This window comes from Eurytemora carolleeae, unplaced genomic scaffold (genome assembly GCF_000591075.1).
Source record: "Eurytemora carolleeae unplaced genomic scaffold, Eaff_2.0 scaffold588, whole genome shotgun sequence".
Taxonomy (NCBI): Eukaryota; Metazoa; Arthropoda; class Copepoda; order Calanoida; family Temoridae; genus Eurytemora; species Eurytemora carolleeae.
The window spans coordinates 172848-199537 of NW_019396804.1; the positions used below are offsets into that span (position 1 = coordinate 172848).

A 26690-nucleotide genomic window follows, 5' to 3' on the forward strand; every position below is an offset into this window, starting at 1 on the left:
ATATATATATATATTTATATGAATAATAAATATATATGTATAATATTATAAATCTTTACATTAGTTGTAGATATATTCTTCATAAATATATATATATATTAATGTATAACCTTCGTTAAACTCCGTGCACCACTCTTCAAAATAATAATTAGTATTCAAAATTATTACACAAGTTCATAACTAGGAAATAATGAGATGTATACATATATAAGTATATAAATATGGATTGGTCAATGATGAAGTTCAGGGTATCCGCGCCTCTTTTTCCAATGAAAATCTATAAACTTTTATCTTTCAATATTGGCATTTAATGCATTTTTTAATTCAAATTTGAATAACCCTTTTTTGTTACTGCACACTAAATGCCAAGATTTTGAAAACAAATTCTTAACAACAATTTACAGTTTACACATTTAGACATTTTTTAAACAAACAATTGAAGTTCTCGTACATTGTTTTTATTGTTTTATAAACAGGACGTGTTTAGAATTAGATTACAATAGAAACTCAGCATATTTTGGGGCTTTTAATTTCCGCTGTAAAATATATATTAAAAGAACTGCAAACATACACGGGCAGCCGAAGTACATTTGAATTTCCGAGCCGGGTCAACCTTTCCAGTCCCAGTTTGTACTGTATCCCCCGGACATTGGGTAAATATCATATCATATCATATCATACAGCTAGGGATGCGTCCAACAGCTCCTTGAACTACAAGGGGTATGCCATCACAGTCCCCTATAGGTGAAGGTTTTCAGCCTGACATAGTTTAAACCCAACGTCGGACACAAGGTTGACGCGGTCAAACTTCAGGTTGAATTTACTTTTACTAAAGGGTCAGAGGTGCAAGCGTAGTTTAAAGTAACCCTTCATTTATGTCTGATTCTCAAAGGTACCCCTTTAAATCTTTATCTGTTTAAAATGACAAAGATATCTCGAAAAGTGTTGAATTCTGACAATTTAATTCATCGTCTCCGCTGCATAATTCTGCAAGTCACTTTTGCAGAAAATTCCCTCCCCCCAAAAGCTGTGTTAAGGTACCGTTGAGAATCCGACATGCCACATTTATCTTATTTTTGTCTATTGGATCCTTAATTTCAACTATGATTATCATTTATGTTTGAATTTTTATTATTCTTTATAGATGCACAATAAACATATGTTAAACATTTAAATGTTAAAAATAATTCAACGTTTGTTTTGATTATTGTTTTACAACTTTTTTATACAGAACTACGTTTCCTTATTTGGTCTAAATAAAAACATCATTAAATGCTTAATTACTCTTAATTAGGGGTCAATTAAAAGAGTTCATGACAAAGTTGTTTTCAATAAATGACGCAGCCATAAAAGTACAACATTTGACATTCTTAGCCCCCCCCCCCACTGTGCGTCCTACGCATTCTGACCCTTTATATATATGGCAAATGACGCAATTTAAAAAATCCAATACACCAGTGTAATTTTACGCAGGTGGCGTATCTAATCTAGTCTACGTTTGCGTACAATATGCAATTTTCACTTTTAAATTTACTTTTTATAATTTTGTATCTCCGTACTGTTGTATTTTTATAATTTTGTATCTCCGTACTGTTGTATTTTTAATCAAATTTGACCAACTGTATATACCACAAGAATTACGTATCTTTAAAACAATAATATTAATTTTATACTATATCATATCGTTCAGATACCGACCCCACCCTTGGTTTATCCAAACCATTTCAAAATTAATTAAATCTTAACTTACTTATAAACACTTCTTTATTCACTTAGTATCACTATTTTTTAACAAACAATAACCACCGTCGTTTAATGTCAATATATTACTGAGAGAAAGTATAAATATTGTTCAATATAGATGTCGCTTGTAATGTAGTCGACTGTAGACTGAAATCCTTGAAATCAAGCAGTGTGTACACTACACACCGACTACAGGGATAAATATAGTCTCATAAAAATATAATTTAAAAAATATATTTTCAAGATTAAATAATTTGATTTATGCAACATTATTAGTTGAAAAATACTGTTTTGTGAAGTATTCGAAATATTTTGAATAACTCACGTTTACTTGTATCCTTTTTATCCTGTACTTCCTTGTGTGAAAATAGTTATTGGTGGAATATATTTATTTTGCACAGACTTTCTTCGACTGTTGTTGATATTTTGTGCTTAATCAATTAGAAACAAAGTTTTGCATTAAGATTCTTAAAAAAAAAAAAGCATAATAAACAAAACCTATTTCACGAAAATAAAAACAATAAAACTTCTGCCCTTTTGGTAACCATGCATTGGCTTGTAGATTACAAGACATGTCCTTTACATTGGGTGTCAAACAAGTTGTCACATTTTAGTTTAACTATAAAAAGTGTCAATAAACTTATTGTCAAAAACTTTTTATGTTTTTTAAATATTTATCTAAATTAATTTTTAATTAATTAAGTATTATTATCTAAATTAAAAGGACTATTATCCTAAATTAAAGGGACTATTATCCTAAATTAAAAGGACTAATATCCTAAATTACAGGGACTATTATCCTAAATTAAAGGACTAATATCCTAAATTAAAAGGACTATTATCGTAAATAAAAAGGACTATTATCCTAAATTAATAGGACTATTATCCTAAATTAATAGGACAAATATCCTAAATTAAAGGACTAATATCCTAAATTAAAGGGACTATTATCCCAAATTAATAGGACTATTATCCTAAATTAATATGACTAATATCCTAAATTAAAAGGACTATTATCCTAAATTAATAGAACTATTATCCTAAATTAAAAGGACTATTATCCTAAATTAAAGGACTAATATCTAAATTAAAGGGACTATTATCCTAAATTAAAAGGACTATTATTCTAAATTAATAGGACTAATATCCTAAATTAAAGGGACTATTATCCTAAATTAAAAGGACTGTTATCCTAAATTAAAGGGACTGTTATCCTAAATGAAAGGGACTGTTATCCTAAATTAAAGGGACTGTTATCCTAAATTAAGAGGACTATTATCCTAAATTAAAGGGACTTTTATTCTAAATTAAAGGGACTGTTATCCTAAATTAAAAGGACTATTATCCTAAATGAAAGGGACTGTTATCCTAAATGAAAGGGACTGTTATCCTAAATTAAAGGGACTGTTATCCTAAATTAAAAGGACTATTATCCTAAATTAATGGGACTGTTATTCTAAATTAAAGGGACTTTTATCCTAAATTGAAGGAACTGTTATCATAAATTAAAGGGACGGTTCATCATGTTAATTACAGTTATAGAATGCTTAAAAATGACTAAAATATTCTTGTTTTTCTGTTTAAAAGTTGATAACTTTGAATCGTGGTTCTCTGAAAAAGTAACAATGAAGGTAAATGTGATAGGAAAACGACAACTCCAAAGGGTACCTTTGTGAATCCGGCATGCTACTCTGAAATTGTGAATCCGGCATGCTTCTCTGAAATTGTGAATCCGGCATGCTACTCTGAAATTGGGAATCCGGCATGCTACTCTGAAATTGTGAATCCGGCATGCTACTCTGATATTGTGAATCCGGCATGCTACTCTGAAATTGTGAATCAGGCATGCTACTCTAAAATTGTGAATCCGGCATGCTACTCTGAAATTTTTAATCCGGTATGCTACTCTGAAATTGTGAATCCGGCATGCTACTCTGAAATTTTTAATCCGGCATGCTACTCTGAAATTGTGAATCCGGCATGCTACTCTGAAACTGTGAATCCGGCATGCTACTCTGACATTGTGAATCCGGCATGCTACTCTGACATTATGAATCCGGCATGCTACTGAGAAATTGTGAATACGGCGTGCTACTCTGAAATTGTGAAATGTTACTGTGAAATTGTGAATCGGGCATGCTACTCTGAAATTGTGAATCTGGCATGCTACTCTGAAATTGTGAATCCGGCATGCTACTTTGAAATTGTCGACTGAAATTGAAATTGTCTTTTTAAAACAATCCATTTCTCTTTCCCATTTTCACTTTCAATTTTCCGATTTGCAACACTTATTACTGTTGGATTTGTCTATCAAAACGAAGGAAACAAATTTCAATTTTAATGTTATAATTTTGATGCCTTATTAAGCGGTTTTTGAAAGTCCACGATTTTCAAATTTGAAAATACTGAAAAATATTTATGTGTAATGTGTATCTCTAAGTCGTTCTAAAAATGTTGTTTTTAAAATCTTTATGATAAAAAAGGAGGTGTGAATGGGGGACTCAGGGGATGGATAAAGGGGCCATGGAGCGGTGGAGCCATGGTGGAGCAGCCGTTCACCCCTGAGGGTGAAGCTTTAGCCTGTAGGGATGAGCTACGGAAAATAGCGAGAAAATTCTGAAATTCCAATATTCAATTAGTTAAATAATAAAACAAGACATTCGTATATATATATGTTGCGTATAGCCGGCCAAACGGCTGGACAAATTGGGCTGAATTTTTTTGTGGACACTCAGGGGGTGGCCAGGGAGTATTATAGGCTATAAAAAATCCAAACTTGTAATTAAAATTTATTTTTTACATTTTTTTTCATGGGCTAGTCCTATATCTAACTAATACAGACTCAAGATTAGATGGTATATTTTATTTTTGTTAAGTTTTGGTTTCGCGCTCAATCATTTTAGAAGTTAGCTAACCAGAGGTTGCTGCGTTTTCACTTAATAAAAATATTGCAATAAAAAAATTTAAAAATAATCCATACGGTTGCAATTGACGATTTAATTTCGGAATTGCACCCCCAAAACTTTTTTTTTAAAATTTCATGCATGTTATACATCATATTCTTGGAAATTTAATGCTGAATTCAAATCTGTAAAGAATAAATTTAAAAAGAATAAAAATTAATTGAGTCAGAGCTAGAAAACTCAACAAAAACATCAATGAGTTTAAAAAAAAAGATTTTTGCACCGTTATTTGGCTATAACTTCTTTAATTTTTAATATTTTAAACAGCGCTTTTCAGATTTGAATTCAGCATAAAATTTGCAAGAAAATGCTGTAAAATACGAAATTTTTCAAATTTTCATTTTTTTGGCCGTACGCTGATTTCTCCAAAATTAAATCGTTAATCCGCAACCGTATTGACGATTTTGAATTTTTTTATTGCAATTTTTTTTAAGTGAAAACGTAGCAACCCCCGGTGGGCGGTTTGCTTGATTCCAATATTTATCACCCTTAATGCTCCTAACCCCAGGGGTAACAAGAAATGTTTCGGGGAGAGCAGGATATATTTTCTCTCAACCTTAATGAATTTCTATATTCGTCCCTGAAAGTGGGAGGTGTAGACTGTAGAGTAATGTATCAATCTTCCACCGACCGGAAGCTGTATAGTATATAGTGTATAAAAGGTCTTTACAGGTCGGGAGATCAGATTTACAGAAACAGAAGTGTATTCTTTCCCATACAGAGGTATACACTACACATGAGACTTTAAAGGAACTATAGACCTTCATATCAAGTGAGTTGCATCATCGTAAACAACCTTTACTCATTCATCAGTGGCGTACATAGGGGGGGGCGGTAGTCCTCTTGCCCCCCTGGGAGTTCCAGGGGGGGGCCCTGCCACCCCCCCTGGAAAAACTAAAACTTTTGCAAAAACGAGACCTCGACATATTAGATGCTTATAACATGATGGAAGATGTAATAAAGTTATTCAATTTTCTATTTTTCTATTTTTTCTTACAGTCAATTAATAAAGTCTTTGGCGCAAACTCAAATATTTAAACCTTTGGAACCTGATGTTGAAAACCTTTGATATTTCAAATTCAGAATATTTGATCTAACAGAATTCATAGTTTGAAATATCTAAGGTTTACAACATTTGGTTCCAAAGATATAGTGATTAGAAAATCAGAGTTTGTGACTCTATTCTCCTTTATTTCCATTAAGAGATATCAAGCGTAATTTCAAGTTCCCCTTTATGCAATGATGACAATAACATTGAATGAAGGAAAGAGAAGTTTTAGCCTTCTAAAGAGAATACTTCATTACACAAGATGTACTATGACGAGAGCAGACTTAACGATCTTGCACTTATGGCTCACTACTGAGAAAATCATTGAAATGTTTGTGCAAGCAAATCCAAGAAATTTGAAGCTTAAAAGAGTTGGTGAATATGTAGATGGAGTAAATTCTATCTAAAAATTTCAGAAGAAATTTCGTTTTTCAGTGAAAATATGATTTTTTAATGATGCTGTGATTATTGATTTAGTTAGCTGTGATGGAGTTAAGTGATAAATTTATAAAGTTAAAAAGTTAAAGTTAGTTTTTCGAGCAAAGAAATAAATTTTAGACTCTATAAGGTTAGTAACACCCAAAAATGTAGTCTTTTTGGTGTATTTTTATGGTGTTAATTGACTTTTTGAACAAAACAATTCCAGGGGGGATGCAAAAAACAGCCAGGGGGGGGCAAACATTTTTTTTTGCGCTTCAAGCGAAATCTTGCCCCCCCTGGCTAAAATCCAGTGTACGCGCCTGTTATTCATCTGAGCAACAATGAGGAAGATATCGTCATTTTTTCATCAAACCAAGACAGTCCCGTCCCGTCTTCGAGAGCGACTTGGGCGTCCCCGCCAACTACCGAAGTTGGGAATTTTCTTCAATATTTGAAAAAAATATCAAATTTCATGAAATGTGAGAAATAAGGGTAGGAGGTCGAGCGTTGTGGCCTTATTTATTGAAAATAATAAAATGATATCCAATATGTAAGCTTAGGTTAGGTTAAGACCATTTCTGGGCCTAGCGCTGCGGCTAGTACAGGTTAGGGGGCCAAGCGCTAAAAAGTACAGTGGTCCGCAGAAAAAGGGAAAAACGTAGACGACCTTTGTTAAAAGAATACAGTGGTCTGCAGAGATGAGTGGAAAAAGAGGACGAAAATTGTTAAAAACAGAAAAAAGTGGAAAACGACGTTTGTTTTAACAAAACATTAGTCCTCAGTAAATAAATATACAAACAATGACTGTGAAATGTAAGTTTCAATTATACAAATTGCTAGTTACCAAATTGTCAGTTACCAAATTATTAGTTAACAAATTGTTAGTAACCAAAATATTAGTTATCAAAATATTAGTTACCAAATTATTAGTTACCAAAAATCCGCCCATCACATATGTCAGCTATAGCTGTCCAAAAGGCTGGACCGAACAGGCTGAAAAATCAAAAATCTTCTTTTTTTTAATTCTACGGGCAACACCGGGCACTCCAGCGATTGTTGTGTAAATTAAAATCTTGAAGGATAATTTCTTCTTATTATTTTTTACTTATGATAATTATCTAAACAAATATTATATGCATACTTACAATACATAATAGTCGGAACTTATCTAGTCGATAAAGGCTGTTTTAAATGATAAGCCCTGAACAAAAAAAAATACAAAAAATTTAAAGCAAAGAAAATGAGGATCGGAGGAGAGAGAAAAAGGAAAATAGAACGGCGCACTATTAATTTTAGTGAGTAATTTGCATATCTCAGAAAAGGGGAGAATATTGGAGGAGTATCCACACAGCTCTGCAAAACTATGAACAGAAAAAATACATCTTTCTTCGATTTTAAGCAAGAAAATTCTTTATTGTTCTAACATAAGATGTCTTCAGTCTTCTAAATTTATTTAGAGACTTTATTTCTTTGGTATTAATGTCAACTTTGTTCCGCTTTGTTGGAATATTTTCTATATATTTATTAACGACTTTTTCTAGATTATAAGATTTTGCCCTGTTTGGATCCATTAGTTTATTTCATTAGTTAATTAGGTAATTATGAAACACAAAATAGTGTTGTGTAACATACGTATTATTGTCAACCATTAACTATGCTCTGTGTAAAGTCGTCTTTAACTTAGATCCCCTCTCGGAGACACCAAAACCAAACCAAACAATTTTAACCTCCTTTTTCTTTGTTCTCCCTTGACGGAGTCGTAAACAATCTAGAGCATTGTGAATCCATTTTCCAAAGCTAAACAAAGAATATTTTCATATAAAGAATTAGTGACTTTCGTTAATAATCAATTGTCATTTTATTTCAGAACTGTTCAACAACAGTTTTCCACTTTATCATCTGCCATTAGATCGTAAGGATTTTTTCAATATAAACATTTATTATAATATTGTTCAAGTTATCTGTACATTTTTTTCAGGAAATAAAGAGAATTCTTTGTTATCGATTTTCTTTGAAAAGGTGGTTCAATATCAGTTCATCTTGAAATTCTTGAAAATATCCGTCAACAATTATATATATGATAATGCATACCTACTTATTGCTTTTTTGGCTTTCAGATGATTTGTTCAGTTTATCTTTGATGGTTTTACTCTGAATGAAGCAAAACCATTCGATCGTCTTCAATTGTAAAACTATCAATTAGTGTGCTCAATACTTTATTTTAGATAATATCACTAACTCTAGCCAAATCTAGGAGGTTTCAAATGCTCTAGAATAGAGTACTCCACAGGTTAGATTCAATTATTTATGATATGCTCTTTTATTTTTACATCTCTCCTTGTATTAAAGATAATCTGTCAGTTCTATAAAATTAGAAATCAAAGATTTTTTATTGTTTAAGTTTTTTTTAACAGATATTTTGGAGCATGAAACATGTACCTATGTTATCGACTGTGGAAGAAGAATTCAAATTGGAGAGGTTTGAGCAGCATCTAGCAGAGGAGAAGAAGGTAATTGAGTAGATGTAACATGAGATTTGTTTTCTAGGTCACTAAATGACTCCATCTAGATATGCGAAATTAAACCTATTTCTTTATATAACCTTATTATTTCCTTTTGGTTTCATATAAGTTTAACCCTATTCCTGCTGGGGGGGGGGTCAATTTTTTTTTTTTTTACATAACTCTAAAAGTATTTGTCTTAGGCTGTTGAAATTTTCTGACTTTTCCTACATACTCAAAGCCCTCCCTTTAGGCCTAAAACCAGGCTTTAATTCTAATTGCCTGAGTCCTAAGGCACACTGCCTGAATGACTGCTTTTTCCTGTAACAAACTAAATCTTTGTTTTGACCCACTTCCACTTGTCAGATTTTGATAAAATTTAGCTTTTTAGAAAGCCTTTGACATAAGAAAACGAATTGCACAAGTTTTGCGAAAAGAAAATTTCAAATTTTTTGAAAATTTGCACATTTTTAGTTTTCCTTGATTAAAAATTAGGTTATTTAAAATTTTACAAAACTTTTTGCATATTTGAAATGGCATGAGCTTTTCAAAAATGTATAATTTTTTATTTTTTGACAAATTTTTTTTTGCAAACATTTTTACTTTATAACTGGATTTTGCGATAAAAAATTCAATTTTTGCAAATTTGCAATTTTTTTTTGCAGATTCTAAAAGTAGAGCACAAGAGCTTTCCGATGATGTATCATTTGTTATATTTGGACATCAAACATGGGATTTAGAGGGGGGGGGTCAAATTGACCCCCCCCAGCATATCCTGGTTTTCAAGTACCCCAGCAGAGATAGGGTTAAGAAACAAAAACCTCAAAAAATCAAGTACTTATGTTCCTCACAAGTATGATATAAATGTAATATTATCAGTTAAAATAATGTATTGCAGAATTTTTGTTTCATGTAAAATAATTTCATAATTTCAGATATTTTTCCTAAACATTATCTTATTTTAGGATCTGAAACGGGTTGAACCAATTGACTACAAAGATTCTTCTGTAAGATTTACTTTCGGGAACCCTCCAAGGTTTGATGTGTTTAGACCATCCTACCAAAGCTAATGATCTCAAGGTTCTGGAGAACTTGAATTACCACAAGGTTACCAAACCTAGTTGATTTGAAGAATCTTATCTTAGCATTTAGAGACATGCATCTCCAGATCTCTTTCATTCAATCAATCTTCACACATTCACATAAGATTACGTAATTAAGGTTCAAGATATTTCACAACAATTGCAATAGTTACAAATCTTAACCGTCCTATATATGCATTCTTAAATCAACATGTTCAGTGCATAATAATGCTACAACTTGACCAGATCGGCGTTTTTTTCCGATCCGGCTATGAGGTTGATTCCCAACCCTATTCCTCCTTGCATTCTTGCCTTTTAAATTTGATAAATCCAATAAATTTATTTTCAATCGATTCAACCAGTTTTTAGTCTTAAAGTTGTGCTCAAAGCATTTAAATTTTACCATTTTTTCTCATAATTAAAATGACCATCTATTTGTAGAGTGCCATGTACCATTTAGCCCTTTTTGGTTTAATAATGAGAAAGATATCTAGGTCTTTCAGTTTTTGAATTTTACCTCACAAATCAACAAGTGATTTTTTTTATAGAGAACCACAATCAGAAATAATTTTGGTTTTGAGATAGCAAATACAAATATAATTCATTTTGATCATACTAAGGTTTTAAGATTACTTTAAAATCAAGTCATGTTAGTTCTCATTTGGTGATAAGTATAAATCAATAATCAGTATTTAGAATTTGAGATTTTAAAGTTTTACAGTTTTAAAATGTTGTCTTTCTCTACCTTTTTATTTTCGAATACATGGTTCAATTTTAGATAGCTTATATCTGGGTTATGAACAAACACTTAATAAGTAAAAGCCGTTTCAGAAAAAGTTTATTATTTATATTTTCTGGTGCAAAGTATCATGATCATTAAGTTATACCTGGTTTTAAATTTTTCCTATATGTTTTTATACCACCGTCTTTCTAAGATATACAACCAATTACAAGGTTTAATTACAAGGGATGGGGCTTCAGAGACAATGGACTGTATAGAATTTGTTTAGTTTATTATCTTCCATTAATTCAATGTGCATGGTTCCTTGCAGCTGTCAAATTGTTTTTCTTGTAGTCATATCATAGGACTAACATAGGACCATAATGAAAGTGTCATACATATAGACTAGATATAAAATCAAGGTATTATGTGTATTTACAAGTATATATGTTTACAATGTAACAATGTAACATCTATAAAGTCATTATTGCAACTGATTCTGTGACAGCAGCTACTGCTGCTGCTGCTGTGACTGCTGCTGCTGCTGTTTTTGACTCTTGGTAGTTGATGGATCAAGATCATAGATGGAAGCACTTACTCTGGTAGATAGAACAGAGGTCACTTCTTTCTTAACACAACAAACAAGGTCATCTTTTCAAAGATATATTAGCGGGATATATAGCAAAAAAGTAAAAAGGGTTTAAAACAATAATTCTACTTTTTGTTTTATTTTAATTTTTCTCCTGTAGTTAACAGATTTTTTTGCAATCAGTTATCTTATTGATTTTTAATCAATTAGATATCTATTTGAGAATTATAGAACTGGAGAAAAGAAAATATTCTAATTGTCATCATTACCTGGCCTCTTATTTCAGATAGTTTAACTGAAAAAGAAAAATTATAAAAACAAATTTAGATATTTTTTGAAAATCTGATTAAATGAGAAGTGATTTTAACCTTTTATTTCTCCATTGTCTCCTATTGTGCTGCGTCGAAGGGAAACATAGAGACGATCTTTTTTCTTCATGATTATATTCAAAACATTACGCTTGCACACAAATGTAATAAAGACCCATACTCCCTATACAAAATACGTTTTAATTTTAAATCTTTATGATAGTCAAATGGAGTGTTTGCGGAAAATGAAAAAGTGAGATGGGCTAAATCAAATTTGAATTCAATTACTACTAAATGTACTTATATTTGTAGCTTCTGAGTAAATGGTTTAAAATGCTTAATGACCAAGGGCAAAGAGTAAATGTAAATCATACCACTAAAAGCATAAATAATTCAATTATTTTTATAGGTTAAATCTTTAAAATATTATGATACATAAATTTCAAAATATAAGTAGTTAACAAATCAAAATATCTTTTTATTTTTTCACTTACTTCTTTACTTGTGAGCAACTGATAAAAAATGCTTATATTCATGTAAAATCCGGAAATTTACTAGACTTTACATTCTTAGAGTTAAACCATTTATAAGCAGAGTTTGGTTTGAAGACTAAAACAAGCTCCTGGGAAGATTTTATTCTTTAAAAACCTGTAGCATGTTGAGTGTATCAGGGAACCAAGTCCAGTCTAAAAACAATTAGAATTAGGAAGAGCTCTTTAAGTTTAATTTAATGAATTTCAACTACCTTGCTGCACTGTTCCAATTAGAACCACTGATTCAAAGTTAAAGATTGAGAAAGCATTTGAAACAGTGATTAAAATTTGAACCAACATTAGGCAGTTCCAATACAATAGCGAGACATGGTTGAACCAGTTCTTTACTATGCACTTCTGTGTGGTTCAGTGACTTTATACTTTTTCATTAAGATAAGAGAGAGGAATGAATACTTGAACTAATTATAGGATAATTGTTTGGAAAATATATAATCTAAAAAAAGATTAACCTGAGTTTGGTGTATCCAGTAGGAAGCTCAAAATCTCAAAATACCAAACAAATCCCATACCAAAGAACAGTCTAAAAATAGTCACAAGATTTTTAACTCTTTATTCTTAGAAATATGTCTAAAGTGTAAATAAACAAGATGTCTTTAAGGGGGAAACCTTAGATAGAGAAGCATTTTATCAATCTGTTCCTTCCTATTCACTCCTCCAGATCGGAAATCATTACGCACTGAAGCATTTCTAAAAATGTGCATTGTTACATAAACCTGAAATCTCATATAAGGTTTAACAGTTCACTGTTTTGTTTTCCTAAAAGCAAAATGAAAACACATGTAAGAAAGGACAATATCAGAAAAAAATTACCAATTCCAAAATCTTATCAACAGAAAAAAGTGACTCTTCATTTATAGAGTGCCATGTCTGATTCACAAAGGTTATACAAATTAATCTATGTGTTTCTAATTAAACCTAGATATATTTTAATATTGAATTCTCTATCAAATGATAAAAGTGACTTCCAGATATCAGTGCAGGTAGAACAATGCATTAATTTTTAGAATTAAAAACTTTTTAAGCAAAAAAAGGATGATGTCTTCTAAAACATTGATCAGATTTAACAGTTACCAGCATGCTCCTCTTTAAATGGAAGTCACTTTGAATTCCCTTTTAACTTTAAAGTGCATTTTAAAAGTTTTAAAATTGATTGTTAAATTGATATGGTTTATTAAATGTTTTCAGATCTTCCTCTTAACCTGCATATTTCTGTAACAATATAGATGAACATAAGAGTGTTGAGGATTAGCATAATGAGAATTGGAAGAAGAAGCCAGAAAAATTTATCATCACGATTATTGAATGTACAAAACCTAAAATATTTTATATTAGAAATATGTTTTAATAATCCTTTACTTAAAAATTGCACTAACAATATATAAGAAGTATGTAGCATTTTAGGGGAAAGAATTCCAATATTTATTATACTTTTAATTGGAATTATTTCTTAACATTTATTTTTTAATCTTGATTTTAACAAAATTTTAAAATAGAGCAGTAAATTTATTCTCTGACTTTTGTATAATCTATGATAGCTGACAATACGCAAGAATGTAATGCAATGAAAGTTAATTGCAGTTACATATCCTCTGCGTACATATTGAAACCAGTTCTCTCTGTGGGGAATTTGTAAACAAGAATAGATGCCTCAGTGTTTGTTTAGTATCCGAGGAGGTTAAAAGCATTGAATTTTGATAATTTTGATAATTCACATAATAGTTTCCTATGACCAGAATATTCATGTATGTTCTTCCTAGTACTTAGTTTTTAAAGATTTATATTGTGTCAGTTTCAAAGATAAATAAAATATCTTCTATGCTTTTAACTTGTTTATTTGAGACCAGAACCTTGAGCTCAGATTTAGTTAGAATTTAAAAGTTTTGTCATTCTCTTACAACTGTCTTCTATGTATTGACCTAATTCCAAACTTTGGGCGGAGAAGTCCACAGTCTTCCTCAGTTCCTTCCGCAGAAAAATCAACTTAAAAAAATTAGATTTAAGAATTTATTTTTGTTTGATATTTCATATTTTATGAGTATTCAAAATTTAGCAGAACACATTTTGTTTTGATTAAATAAACAATAGCAAACGTTAAAATTGTGAAAATTATGTCTAATGATTATTTGAGAATTCCCTTAAACTTAAATGTGTACTTTGTCATTGTCATACCTACAACAGCAGAAAACACTATTAAAAAGGGAACACCATATCCAACCATTAGCTTTTTAGTCAACTGCTTTAGGTTTCCACGGCCTATCTTCTGCTTTAGTCCCTATAATAAAGATCTCACAGATTTGACAAGCTTCTTAGGCTAGTGTTTATCACGAGGACTTTTACAATGGGGCTCAAAAAAAAAGTAAAAGAATATTTGACTTACTATGCTTTCTATGCACTTACTCTCTTTCAGTATAATCCCTACCCTGTAGACAGACAATATTACGAAGGAATAAGGTAAAATTTAATTCAAACCGAACCTACTCCTTGTACCTATTGACTTACCCTACTAGCTTAAGTCTATTGTGGAATGATCTTTAAAGTTTTTTTTTGGTTTTGAAACAAATATTATACATGAGAAGTTTAAAAAAAATCTTATTCTACGGCAGAAGATAAAGGATATTAATGAAAAAAAATCAAACTGTTATCAAACATTTTATTGCGTTTCTTTTTTTCTTCCATTCAGACCTTTTTTCACCCTCTCATAATTATAATTATTAATTAATTAATTAACCGAGAGATTAAGGGAGGGTAATTAAATTGAGGGGAAAACCACTTAGCCGAGGGCCTCCAAGACCTTTTTGGAGTTCTAAACCTCACGAGCGTAGCGAGGGAGGTTTAGAACCCCAAAAAGGTCGAGGAGGCCCAAGGCTAAGTGGTTTCCCCTCAATTTAATTATCCTCATGAAAACTCCCGGTTAAGTAGTAATTTATCGTTTAATCTCCTGTTCAACGAAATAACCAACCGTGGGGGATAAAATAATAATGAAATCAATAAAACTATCAATTATGATTTTAATTCTCTTATTTCTTACTAATACATATGGAAGAATATTTAATTTTTTGATCTAGATCTTGAATTAAATCTGTATGGATCACAGAGGGAGGATAAGTAATTATCCTCCCTGTAAATAGGGAGGATAAGTAATTATCCTCCCTGGAATTAAAAAAGGAGGGAATTTAAGGTTGGTCATTTCGTTGAACAGGAGATTAAATAATTAAATTTAGCAATTTGGTAGATTTTACCTAACACAACAGCCCTGAGAGAATATGTCCTGTTCTTTAAGAGAAAGAAAATGACTGATTTTTTATCATGCTTATATTAGTTTTTTAACCTTTATCTGTTTAAAAATTTCATAGCTCATCATGGTCATCCAGGTGAACATTGCAATCAGAAAAAACTTCAGAAAAATAGCTTAAATTTAGAAAAACAAGAAAATACTAAATGTTCCAGAAAATGAAATTCAGATAATTAAAATTTGCAGGAAAAAAATGTATCCTTAAAATAGATATATAAAGGAATTTAGTCTTTGCCACAAACTCTGGTTTTCTAATCTTTTTATCTTTGCAACCTGATGTTGTAACCCTTTGATATTTCAAACTTAGATTATGTGATCCAACATAATTCACAGTTTGAAAAATCTAAGGTCTACAACATAGGGTTGAAAAGATATAATAATTATAAAATCAGAGTTTGTGGCAAAAACTCAATTCCTTTCGCTTGTCTTGTCTATTTTTTTTTGTCCAATAAACGACAAAACGGCTGAACCAATCAGGCCCAAATTTTGTGTGGGACCTCATGTGACCCCAGGGAAGGTTTATGAATGATCAAAAATTTTAAAATTTATGTTTAAAAGTTTTTCACTTTTGTAAAATTTTGAAAATGCGCAAAAAAATATGATGAAATCCTCAAACTTTTCTTTGTTTTTGTTATATACTGTACAAAGAGAAGATGCTCACCGATAAAGCCACAATTAAAAGTTGAAATAGAAGATGGGCGTGAAGCGCCCTAAAAACTTAATATATCTAAAAGCACAAAAGTGAAAAATGTAAAATGTATTTTTGATCAAAAAACAAGACGAAAATTATAGATATGTGATGTAAATTAATCAATAAGAAGTTTATCTTAAAAATAGTAATTTATAGTTCTGCTGCTAAGGTAAATTAAATCTATTCCTGATTAAAGTATCCCAAAAATTTACAGGTGGCAACACTACAGAATAATAGAATTTAAGTTCTTTAAAGGGAGTGTTCGCAAAAAATGTGGCGAAAGATGATCGATGACTAAAGGTTGTAATATCTGAATGATTTGTTTGAAATTAAATTAATTTTTTACGGTCTAAGTCGTATGTTGCAATTTTCTCAATTTGTATGGACGCTAAGTTATTTGGTATGAGACGTCTTTAACAATTTTCTCCTTATTGACGCAACAGATAGAAGTAAGATTAGTAGTGATCAAAAGCGCTTTTTTATCGCATTAACCCTGTACCCCCTTTCATTTTTCGCAAACACTCCCTTTAAGGCCAAGGGGAAACAAATTTCGATCATCTAAAATATTTTTTTCATGCTATATTTCAAACGACCAATTTTGGCTGACATCAAATTCTAATCCTGCCTGTATTCATGAGCAAACCAAGGTTTCATCTTTACTGCTGTTAGGGAGAGAAAACCAGCAAGCATGGAGATTGCAAAATTAAGCATTATCTAAAAGATTAACCAAGTAGTCTTATTGATACTGTAATTTTTGCTCGCAGTACTTTAGCTATATGTCAATCTAAGATTCACTGACATAGGGTCAAATGCTATATGGTCAACAACAAAAAGACTAATGTAAAATGTTAAAGGACCATTATGAGTGTCTAATCAATGCCAGGTCCTGGGTAAATCCTGTTTTAAATAAAGTTTGAAGTTTTGAAGTTTCAGATTTTAAAAGTTTAGAAGTTTTGGAGTAACTATGTTCTCAATAAAATAAGGCGAATAATAATGTTGGTCCAAGGAGCTGCTAACCTTGAAATAGTTATTAAGCATGACCGGTAAAACAGAATACACTAAAATAAAAAATAAAGTAATTATTTTCATTAATAGGATTTTTGTTGTAATTTCGAATGACCATCCATCTAAAGAGAGACATTCCAAATTCACACCGTTACCCTTTCAGACTTTATCTGGTCAATAATGTAGAACATTTTCTCTAGCTTGTAAAGTGCTTGATTCTCAAAATTTCTTAAATGGCCACAAAACTCTTAATAGAGAAACTACAATAATCAATTTACAAAGATAAGATTATGGATATCTTCTGCATTCTTGATCAGACAAAAATGATACCGCTCTGAATTGGACATGGACATGGACATGGCCTCTCTAGAATTTAAATGAAGAGTTACATGAAATATGGCCATTCTTTAGATATTTATATTTAACATTTGTTTCTATTATTTGTATTTACCGATGATTGTGATAATAAGACAAACTACTGATATTAGAAGAATATATGCTTGATATTTCTGTACTTTTCCACTGCTCTCCTCTAACAGCATATTTGCCTGAAGAGTATATAATAATATCCTAATATGTACAGAAGGAAACCATGCTGAATACAATATGAGACAAAACAAATGCAATAACAAGGAAGAAATCTTGAAGGGACTGTAGAGCTGATGGACTTAAAGTGACCCTCAATTTAAAAAAGAGGAGCATGCCTCATTTACAATGTTACCCTTTAAACCTGTCTCTATTCAGGGATATAGATATTCTTATTTCTATGTCTGCAACCTTGACCTTGAGTCCTCCAGAATTCAATTTTCAGCTTTAAGAATAAAAGAATCTGCATCATCCTAACCCAGGTTTAAAAGGTATCATTTTAAGTAGACCTGCCACTTTAAAAGTGCAGCAGGTCATTTTAAAATACGTTTTTAATCCTCGTTAACCATAAAATCCCTAAAAACTTCCTCAGTTTTTGCAATCAAAAATTTAAATTCTGGTTGAGCAAAGAGGTTTAAACCCCCAATCTAAATCTGTAACCATGAAAAAAATATGGTTTCAATATGATTAAGAAAAGCATAAATTTTAATCAATTAATCAACCAATCGATCAACCAATCAATCAATTGATCAATTGATAAATCATTCAATGAATCAATATAGCTGGATTCAATCAATCAATATAGCTGGATTCAATCAATCAATATAGCTGGATTCAATTAATCAATATAGCTGGATTCAATCAATCAATATACCTGGATTCAATCAATCAATATACCTGGAGAAATAAACCTCCTTTCCTGTTTCCTGGATTACGTGGGGCTAGACAAAATTCTCCATAGTGCAATGTAGTATTTCTTAACATTAAGTATTATAGTTAATCAGTTTTAAACTGTTTCTGTTGTGATGGACAAAAAAATAAACTGAAGACTTAAAAGTAAGATTGGATTTGGATCTGGCTCCGCATAAATGTGCAAATGTATGAATCTAAATCCAAAAATAGAAAATATCTGAATGCACCAAAAACACAAATCTGGACTACTGACCATTGTTATGGCAATAGAAAGTCCAGTCCTATCCTATTACAAAGAAGATTGGAAACAAGATCAAGATCCACATTGCAATGGATAAGTTCTTTTTAAAAAGCATTTAAAAAAGTTTAAAAGCAATTGTAAATAACCTGGCTGGTAGGTAAAGACTGCTGGAGTTAACATCAAGAATAAACTTATCTAAGCAGGATCCCAGGGGATATAAGATCATCATATCCATCTAAATAAACAAATGATTTTTATTAACATTTATTATTTTTGTACAGACAGATAATACAGAAATACTCCAATTATTCTTGTCTTCATTTCTCTCCTTCATTTTAATTCCTCTTCTTCTGTTATCTATCCCTAGTTCTGGCAATTTTGTAAAAACTAGAATTTCAAATTCAAATTCATGAGCATGATATGGAAGATAAAAATAAAACTAATACCTATATGAGAGCAGAAAAAAAAACCATGTCTACTTTTTTATAAAGATTATTAATTACTCTCATTAATGTAAAACTATCTTTTATAAGCTATAACAATTGATTTGTGTGATTGTGAAGGATTCGAATCAATTGATCAGAATATATGCTCCAGGACCAAATTGATTGAATTTGTCTTCAATTCAACCCGACTAGAGTGCCACAAATATCAGGTTCATCAAGCTATTGACTGAAGCAGAACTTGACTCTTAGTCAATATAGGATAGTTTAAAAATTAAACATCAAGTTGAAATAGTCATTAAAGATTTGTTGTTGAACTGACTCTGGTATAGTTTAACAATCTCTTGCAATTTATTCAGTCTGCTCTCGGGCAAATGAATACTTACCATAGGATCTTTAGACACTATTCCATATTCAACATGAATGTTGTTCTGTGAGACAAATCATTCAGAATTGTTTATATGCTTTTAAGTTTGAAAGGAAGTGACTGGCAAGGAAGGGTATAGTTGCAATGAGTCACGGTGCAGTATTATAAAAGGGTCCATTTGTATGATAATGAGAAAATGTGTTTTTGTTGCATAGGTAAAAACACAAACATGCTCTTCAAAATATCATGAGGCAGACTAACTCAGGGGATTCTATGAAATATTTTTTACAATTTTTAATACCCCTGACAAAATTTTCTTTCTCTAGGCATATCGGGCATTTTTACATGAGCATTGTGGAATTAAAAAACTTTCAAACTTTATGTACTGACTTGTCAGGTGCCTGGTATGTGTCAACCCTGCATCCTGTCTTCCTGATCCATGTTAACTACAGAAAAAAAAGGAAATCCTAAATTTGAAAAATGCTGGCAAAATGTTCATTTAAAAAAAATTCGGAATGAATTCCTTTTTAAAATAATCCTTCTCTTCTGGGGTTTGATCAATTGACCATCCACTGTCATCCCACCAAGTACCATTATTCCCGCAACGCCTACATCAAGGTGGGTCATAAAAACCAAAATTTAAACATTGTTTTTACAGGTTGGATAATGTAACCCTGTTTATTGTAAAAATCCGAAGTAAACTATAATTTCAATTATCCAGTTTTTTCTTAAAAACAAGAAAATCAAACCTTAATTTATGGCAAAGTTAAAAATGGCAAAAAACAACATAAAATTTCAATGACTTAAAAATGCTTTAATATAATAATTAAAATTAAAAACCTTTTGGTTTGTTAAAACCGGGTATATATTGAAGAAATAAATCTTTAGTAACAATAAAATAAATAATAAAAATATAAACCATAAAGTAAATTGACAATTGATAAATTTGTAAATATTATATTCTTTGTTAAATAGTCATTTAAATATTTTAAATATTAGTAACAATTTTTTGGAATTTTAAATTTGTGATTGAATAATCCCCAGGAACTAGATCTGGTCCTTCTTTTTTCTGAACTTAAAAATTTGTTAAGGATGATCCTAAATTTAACTAACGAAAAAATATTTACTTTAATTAATGAACACATATAGTGAATAAACAAACATAAATTAATATTTACTTTAATTAATGAACACATATAGTGAATAAACAAACATAAATTAAAACTGAACAAATTGAAAGATAAGAAACAATGTGGACTGTTAAACAACAATTAATAAACAAATTGAAAAACAGTCGAAAGTGCTCATCTCTACTGGAAACATACCTGACACATGGTGTTTTACCATCACAAACCAACCGACACTGAATTCCTCTAATCTATAAAAATCAATTTTTAATATCAAAACAAAGCATAAGTGAGCCTAAAACAAAACTTTAAAACAAAACTTAGAAACCTAGCCCATAACACTAAACTACAGTGAAACCCTTAATAACGAATACATCGAAAGAATTCATCAAATGTCGTATTCTTCACTTTCTGATAATGGAATGTTGCAGATATTTAGTTTTTTAATTAAATGATTATATGGAGCTCTTTAAAACTGTTCCCGCATATTCATGGCTATTTATTTATTTTCGCAAATACTGAAATTTACGAAATATAGTATAAAACTCATTGAAAAATTGTCAAGACGACATTTGATTAATTCTTCCGATGTTTTGCGTCATGGTTTTCATTTTGCTAAATATGCTAAATATTTCTTGAATATTTGAACTTTGCACAAGGAGTTAGAAAAATGAATTGACAAATGTACATTAATTGGTTTCTGCATTTTCATTCATGCTTAAAATGACCGTCTACAAAAATCCCCCTCTTCTTTAAATGTACATGTTAACCTTTATGTTCAATGATAAGGGTTCTGTACAAACTGTCCATCAGTATTCTATACTCCGGTTTCACTGTATAAATTTTACCACATAATTAAACTTTAAACTGAAAGCTTCTATATTAAATCTAACCTGATACACAGATTCTCCATGTTGTTTGACTGCTCCAACACAGAAGATATCTGAGCTGAAACCAAAAAAAAATATTTTTAATCCCAAAATATTAACTATTAAATAATAATCTCAAAATAAATAAGAAGAGTTTTTTTAGTTTGGTCAAATTAGGCGTTAATCATTTTAACATTAATGTGTAAATTTTCCATTGTTCTCCTGGTAAAAAGGAACACTTTAGTTTGGTCAAATTAGGCGTTATTCATTTTAACATTAATGTGTAAATTTTCCATTTTTCTCCTGATAAAAAGAAACACTTTAGTTTGGTCAAATTAGGCGTTACTCATTTTAACATTAATGTGTAAATTTTCCATTTTTCTCCTGATAAAAAGGAACACTTTAGTTTCACTTCGGTTGACTGTTTAGCACTGATTTCAGAATTTATCTCTAATTGGATGATGAGATAGATAGGAAGAAAGATGTTACCGCAGCGCCAATACAATTTCTGTTGGTTCTGAATGGTCACTAAAAATCATAACATGTGACTGAACCCTGATTGGATCAGACGCTACCGGAAGGATGGAATAATAACTGTTATTTCCAAATAATTCTGAAAATATGCACCCCAGAAATGTATAGAAATACCTTTGATTAACTTTTTCCAAGTCAATAACTTCAAATTCATGTCTATTTGTCCAAGTGCAGTTGGGGGTTGAGACTGGAAATTCAAACAGGTCTTCCTGTAAACCATTAGCATTATATCAATTATTAAAATATTAAGATTATATTGAATTAAAAGACAAATAAAGGCAAATAAGTTATATAAAACAATTTACATAAAACGATCGATTTGATTTTATACCCTGTCTGAGAATCAATTCTGAGGGTTGCATCAAATTGCTTTAATTTTTCACCCTCAAGATCTTACAAAACATTTCCTAAAGCTGTAAAAACATCACTAATAACCTTCCCTTACAAAGGGCAGAACCAAATTCCAAATGTATTTACCCCCTAGAGGTACACATAACTAGGTATGACATGCATATATAAGTTTATGGAACAATTATTCAATATCAAATTGTTTCTGAAAAAATCAATGTTTTCTCCTTTTTCAGCATATTGCACCTACCTTCTACTGTGGAGCTAGTATAGGGTTCAGTGATTTGAAGTTTGATTAAAAAAGGTTTAATTTTTTTTCAAAAGTCCTAAGTAGTTTTGCATTTGAACAACTTCAAGAATGGTTCCCTAAGACATTTTCATCACAGAATTGATCCAAAGAAGATTGAACCAAAAAAAATCGCAGATTTGTTCCGAAACTGAGTGAAAACCCTTTCTAAAGAAATTTAAAGAAGAACTTTTAAAATTATTATCTTGATAATGAACAAGCTTGGAAACCCAGCTTTAACTGGAAACTTTACTTTCCCTAAAAAAGTGAACTTACTAAACTTAGAGTTTTTAAACCTACACAAAAACCCATATGGATCTTCATGAGTGCCCCAATCAAAATTTGAGGCAAATCGCTCTAGGGGATCCTGAGTTATGATCGGAACATACAAACGATCAAACAAAGATTCCTAGAGATGATTTACTAACCATGTTCTTTGTCTCCTGGACACACTTGAATGTGTTTGAAACACTGATCTCTAGGTAGCTGTCGACTGGACAACATATCGGAACTTCACCTTATTCAACTTTAGTTTACAATACAATCTAATCTTTTTGTTTACTTTTTCAAGGAATTTACAAGCGTAATAAGTGACCCTCCATTTAAAGAATGGCATGCTTTATTCCTTACATAACCCTTCAGACCTTTGACTGGTCAAGGATGTCGGACTTATCCTTATCATTCTACAGAAATTTTATTAATATTTACTGTCTTGAGTTCATGCACTGTAGTGTAGAGTCAAAGGTTGTAAAGCAGAGATGAGATTTTAAAAGCTTAAACCCAAGTAGAACCCAAACTCGGGCTTAGATAGAACCCAAGTCAGGATTGGTTCTGATTCGACCAATGAGAGACTATTTAGCAAGCTTTCTCTCTGTAGCAGACAGAATGCCATCAGATCAGCTGTGACAAGGAGATGAAAATTTCGAAAATGTAGAAACATTATGTTCGTAGTATGTTTATTTTATATATTTGATAAAATTTGACACCACAAATAATTCTCGAGATTTTAAATGTACAAATATAAAAGATTTTACGAATTTACGATCTCAGCGGCTTAAGACTTGAGCCTTAAAGAGAGAAAAACCCAAGATGGTTGGTTTTTACTAAACTCAAGGCCATCCAGGTCTTGACTTGTGCTTTACTTGGGTCTAAGCAGACGCAAGGACCAGGTTTTACTGGGGTTTAAGCTTTTAAAATCACATCTCAGGCATCATAGCCATTTGTGCATGGAGGGTCACTTTCTGGGATGAAAATATCCTTATACACAAATTCTTTCTCAAATAGTATATATGATACAAAGTGGGTATGTGATCAAATCAATCTGACATCTAAGATTCTTGCGTAATCCATATATTTTTTAAAACAACCAAATATCTAAATTAAAACTTTACATAGATGATAAAAAATTCCAGGCTCTAATTTAATCAGAGAATAGCCTCACATCAAATAAGTGCCATTATGTGCCGCGAAAAAGAACCAGGAAAAAGTTAAAATAAACTTTAAGTTCAGAGTTTCTTACTTAGCTGTTTGCGAGCTGTAACAGCAACATCTCTAGGAGACGAACAAGAGCATGCATACACCTCCAGCTTCCACCTACACATGGTTTTTTTAGATTTGGAATTTAAAATTGTTTGGTTTGGAAAACTGATTGGTATATACATACAAGAAGTCAATCCGGTGCATGGAGATTTTACTGTACCTGCCTCACTTTCTATCTATCTATTTTTAATACTTATATTGCCCTCCGGCCCTCAGTGATAGGCAGATATTCAAAAATATATAATCTACAGAATATTGCCTACCATATGTCTACAGAATATTGCCTACCATATGTCTACAGAATATTGTCTACCATATGTCTACAGAATATTGCCTACCATATGTCTACAGAATATTGTCTACCATATGTCTACAGAATATTGTCTACCATATGTCGACAGAATATTGCCTACCATATGTCTACAGAATATTGCCTACCATATGTCTACAGAATATTGTCTACCATATGTCTACAGAATATTGCCTACCATTTGTCGACAGAATATTGCCTGCCATATGTCTACAGAATGTTGCCTACCATATGTACCACATGTCTACAGAATATTGCCTACAATATGTCTACAGAATATTGCCTACCATATGTCTACGGAATATTGCCTACCATATGTCGACAGAATATTGCCTACCATATGTCTACAGAATATTGCCTGCCATATGTCTACAGAATGTTGCCTACCATATGTACCATATGTCTACAGAATATTGCCTACCATATTTCTACAGAATATTGCCTACCATATGTCTACAGAATATTGCCTACCATTTGTCTACAGAATATTGCCTACCATATGTCTACGGAATATTGCCTACCATTTGTCGACAGAATATTGCCTACCATATGTCTACAGAATATTGCCTACCATATGTCTACAGAATTTTGCCTACCATTTGTCTTCAGAATATTGCCTACCATATGTCTACAGAATATTGCCTACCTTATGTCTACAGAATATTGTCTACCATATGTCTACAGAATATTGTCTACCTTATGTCTACAGAATATTGTCTACCATATGTCTACAGAATATTGCCTACCATTTGTCTACAGAATATTGCTTACCATATGTCTACAGAATATTGTCTACCATATGTCGACAGAATATTGCCTACCATATGTCGACAGAATATTGTATACCATATGTCTACAGAATATTGTCTACCATATGTCGACAGAATATTGTATACCATATGTCTACAGAATGTTGTCTACCATATGTCGACAGAATATAGTATACCATATGTCTACAGAATATTGCCTACCATATGTCGACAGAATATTGCCTACCATATGTCTACAGAATATAGTCTACAGAATTTTGCCTACCATTTGTCTACAGAAAATTGCCTACCATATGTCTACGGAATATTGCCTACTATATGTCTACAGGATATTGCCTACAATATGTCTACAGAATATTGCCTACCATTTGTTGACAGAATATTGCCTGATTGGCAATAAGGACGATAGAAAATTACATGATATAAAAAGGATCTGGGGAGAGCCTGGAATAATTGAACTTGAGCTTGGTTTAGATGACAGTTCAACTATGTTTTTTAAAATCGCAGGGAATGAATTTAATTTGGTCAGGCTGCTTTTAATAATATAGATACAAATACCTGTTTCCTGGAATAAAAAAGGTTTTTTCGTTAATAATTCTAAAATCTGCTTCTGTAACCTCTAACAAAATCAGATCTACATGTGGTTAAAAAGAAGTCCAAAACAGAAGGATAACTTGAAGCCTCTTTAAGAGTGTAAGAAGAAAGCAGCATCATCAGAGTGGTACCGGAGACCCCGTCCCACCGGAGACCCCAGCCGCTACCATACCGGAGACCCCAACATTGTCAACGGAGACACCAAAGTTTTCATCGGAGACCCAATTAAATAATTAACATTTTTGAAAATGTAAATTGCTTTTTATGTCATAAAAACCTACATAAATTCATTTTATCATAAACTTTAAATTTGGATATTATTTTATGCAAAGAAATCTACAACATTTTAAAAAATTTGAAAATTATCTTGAGTGTTTATTATTCATATCCTTATTAGACTTTACACCCTCCGCCCTCCCTCTCTACCCGTCTACTCAATATTCAATATTCAAAAAGAAGCTTTTTAAATTGACAGCTTCTCTTGACATCTATGTTTATTTTTATCCATGCTGTTTAAAACCTTAATATTAATCAAAATTCAAATCGAAAGTCGTCTTCATTGTACTGATAAAATCGCCTACCATTGTAAGAAATCCCTAAAAATTATGATGGCAGAGTTTGAGGCTTAAGTGTTTCTTTCATGTATTGAATTACGTAAAATATTAACTATTACAAATCAAACTTTTTTGGTTGAGTTATTAAATCTGATTCCTTTAAAGTGTTGCAGATGACAGTGATCAGGACAGAAGGAGTTCTGTATTGAAGATATATTCAGCTCATGCCGTCTCTTATCAGCATCATGCAGGACACACACTGGTACTTAACATAAAGGTTTTACTGAGTAAAGCTGGTGATAATGTACGCTAATAGTTTAATAATGTACAGGGTGTCCCAGAAAACATGGGAATTCAGTGACGAATTGGATATCGTCTTTGTTATGAATTAGGAATGTAATACCTAATTTTAAAAGCCATAATATTATTATGTCTGCTAGAGTTTATTTTATGAAAAGGGTAAAAGACTGTAAAGATGTGTCTGTAATGTCTTCGCAAGATGAACAGTGAAGA

At 31.3% G+C, this 26690-nt stretch overlaps 2 protein-coding genes and 1 long non-coding RNA gene across 4 annotated transcripts in view; 1 reads left to right on the plus strand and 2 right to left on the minus strand.

The window, feature by feature from the left end:
* The window catches only part of LOC111708852 (uncharacterized), a 17642-nt gene extending 15766 nt beyond the window's left edge, over nt 1-1876 (minus strand). Inside the window, exon 1 of the mRNA XM_023482353.1 lies at nt 1751-1876. The gene's annotated coding sequence lies outside the window, so the exon portion shown is untranslated. The remainder of the gene's footprint in view (nt 1-1750) is intronic.
* A 6269-nt stretch (nt 1877-8145) lies between these two features.
* Nucleotides 8146-10690, plus strand: LOC111708855 (uncharacterized). Its single transcript, XR_002766741.1, has 3 exons — nt 8146-8464; nt 8589-8684; nt 9641-10690. It is a non-coding gene; the product is annotated as an uncharacterized LOC111708855 (long non-coding RNA).
* A 200-nt stretch (nt 10691-10890) lies between these two features.
* Nucleotides 10891-24026, minus strand: LOC111708854 (G-protein coupled receptor Mth2). 2 transcript variants are annotated; one of them, XM_023482358.1, is made up of 23 exons: nt 23930-24026; nt 22839-22927; nt 21891-21985; nt 21267-21321; nt 20572-20624; nt 19770-19854; nt 19266-19310; nt 18583-18671; nt 18181-18259; nt 17369-17465; nt 16930-16970; nt 16538-16626; nt 16099-16135; nt 15258-15323; nt 14099-14201; nt 13846-13909; nt 13129-13242; nt 12536-12616; nt 12379-12449; nt 12024-12061; nt 11436-11559; nt 11337-11362; nt 10891-11106 (listed from the first exon to the last, which is right to left on the minus strand). In XM_023482358.1, the coding sequence occupies exons 1-23, from the start codon at nt 24009-24011 to the stop codon at nt 10990-10992; spliced, it is 1740 nt and encodes a 579-aa protein (XP_023338126.1). In that variant the 5' UTR covers nt 24012-24026; the 3' UTR covers nt 10891-10989. The 2 variants fall into 2 exon arrangements, with proteins under 2 accessions (XP_023338126.1, XP_023338127.1); XM_023482359.1 differs by having other exon boundaries at nt 11013-11102.
* Between the last annotated feature and the right edge of the window lie 2664 nt (nt 24027-26690).